Source organism: Penaeus japonicus, unplaced genomic scaffold (genome assembly GCF_977035675.1).
Source record: "Penaeus japonicus unplaced genomic scaffold, GWHDUDI00000001_assembly GWHDUDI00000001, whole genome shotgun sequence".
Taxonomy (NCBI): Eukaryota; Metazoa; Arthropoda; class Malacostraca; order Decapoda; family Penaeidae; genus Penaeus; species Penaeus japonicus.
In genome coordinates, this window is record NW_028234403.1 from 46,901,458 (window position 1) to 46,902,962 (window position 1,505).

Here is a 1,505-nt window from a genome sequence, read left to right on the forward strand (position 1 = left end):
CCGCGCTTCCACAGACGACCAACCGCTCCCCGGCGCCCCCCACGACCTGACGCTGGAGGATGAGACGGAGGAAGACCTGGCATGGGCGCGGGTGCTGAGAACCGCCCACGAGAAAGTGTCGAAACAGATAGAGTGGATCGTAAGGTGCAAGTGCAGCCGAACGTGCGAGGCGCCCCCGACTGCTCCTGTCGCCGAGGAGGATCACCGGAGGGCTTCCCGAAGGATGCCGCGAGCGCACACGGCCGACCCCCCGACGTAACACTGCAGGACGCCGAGAACTTAGATGTTGTCGTATCTGTATATAGCTCTGTGCAGGAATACCCTTCCAGATAAACAAACGTGTGTGGCGGTGTTCGGGGGCGAGGAACCCGGTCGATGTACGTGACTTGTGTACTCAAGGAAGGGGAGTTCGTACCTGTGTACACATAGTTTAGGAGTCGATTACTTCACAAATACCCGGAAGCAATATACACAAACGTTATTTATTGGTTGTTATCATACCTTTGTAATTATTTGCCGGTGCCAAATAAATTCACGAAATAGAAAACAAGGAAAGCCGTAGCGAATGTAAACATCTCAAGGCGCACAAGAGAAAGCTCTCATCTACATTCATTACCTGTATATACATAATGAAATGAGTCACAGTCTATCCTTCTCTACCGGCATTTCCTCACTTAATGAGTATTAGTCCTCTGAATGCTGCATTGTGTCTGCCTCATGATTAATCCTCATAGGCAGCACCTCATATGCTGATCAGCCGATGACTAGCCTCAGAAGGGACGAGAGAATGAAGGGATGAGGATAGGGAAAGGAAGGCAAAGAGGTGAAGAAAGTAAAAAGAGGAGGGGAGGGAATGATGAATAAGAGATAAAAAGCACAGGGAAGTGAAGTAAGAGGAAAAAGAGAAGGAGAGAGAAAGAGAGGGAGGAAGAAGCTAAAGTAAAGGAAAAAGAGGAAGAAGTAAAGGAAGAAGAGGAATAATAACAGGAGGAAGAAGAATAAGAATAGGAGGAAGAGGTAAAGGGGGAGGAGGAATAAAATGAGTCGTAGTAGTAGAAATAATGGTAGTAGTGATAGTAGTGGAAGTATTTGATAGTGAAAGTAGTAATAGTAGTTGTGGTTGTTGAAATTGTAGTAATAGTAGTAGCAATTGTAGTAGTAGCAGTAACAGTAGTAGTAGTAGCAGTAGTGGTAGTAGTTATAGTAGTAGTAGTAGGAGGAGGAGGAGAAAGAAGAAGAAAAGGAAGAAGAAAGAGGGGAAAGCAGCAGCAGCAAAATGAAGAAGGGGATGAAGGAGAAAGATAATAAAATAGCAGAATCAAGAGGTAAAAATTCACTCTTGCTACACAGGCAAAATACAAATCAAAAACGGCTTCGGAACTTAAGAAGCGCGGAGTTGCGAAGCCGCGTGAGACCTAGAACAATGTAATTGAAATGAAATTTATTTTGTCTGTATATAGCTATCATGTTTGTTTGTTTTTAGTCGTGCAAAAGCAAAAACACGT

At 44.9% G+C, this 1,505-nt stretch overlaps 1 protein-coding gene across 1 annotated transcript in view; it reads left to right on the top strand.

The window, feature by feature from the left end:
• LOC122250127 (uncharacterized) overlaps window positions 1-1,282 on the top strand; it is a 71,712-nt gene extending 70,430 nt beyond the window's left edge. Inside the window, exon 7 of the mRNA XM_086541820.1 lies at window positions 1-1,282. This exon is cut by the window's left edge and continues 521 nt beyond it. Coding sequence (XP_086397946.1) covers window positions 1-259 — 259 coding nt within the window. The 3' untranslated portion in view covers window positions 260-1,282.
• The last annotated feature ends 223 nt before the right edge of the window (window positions 1,283-1,505 follow it).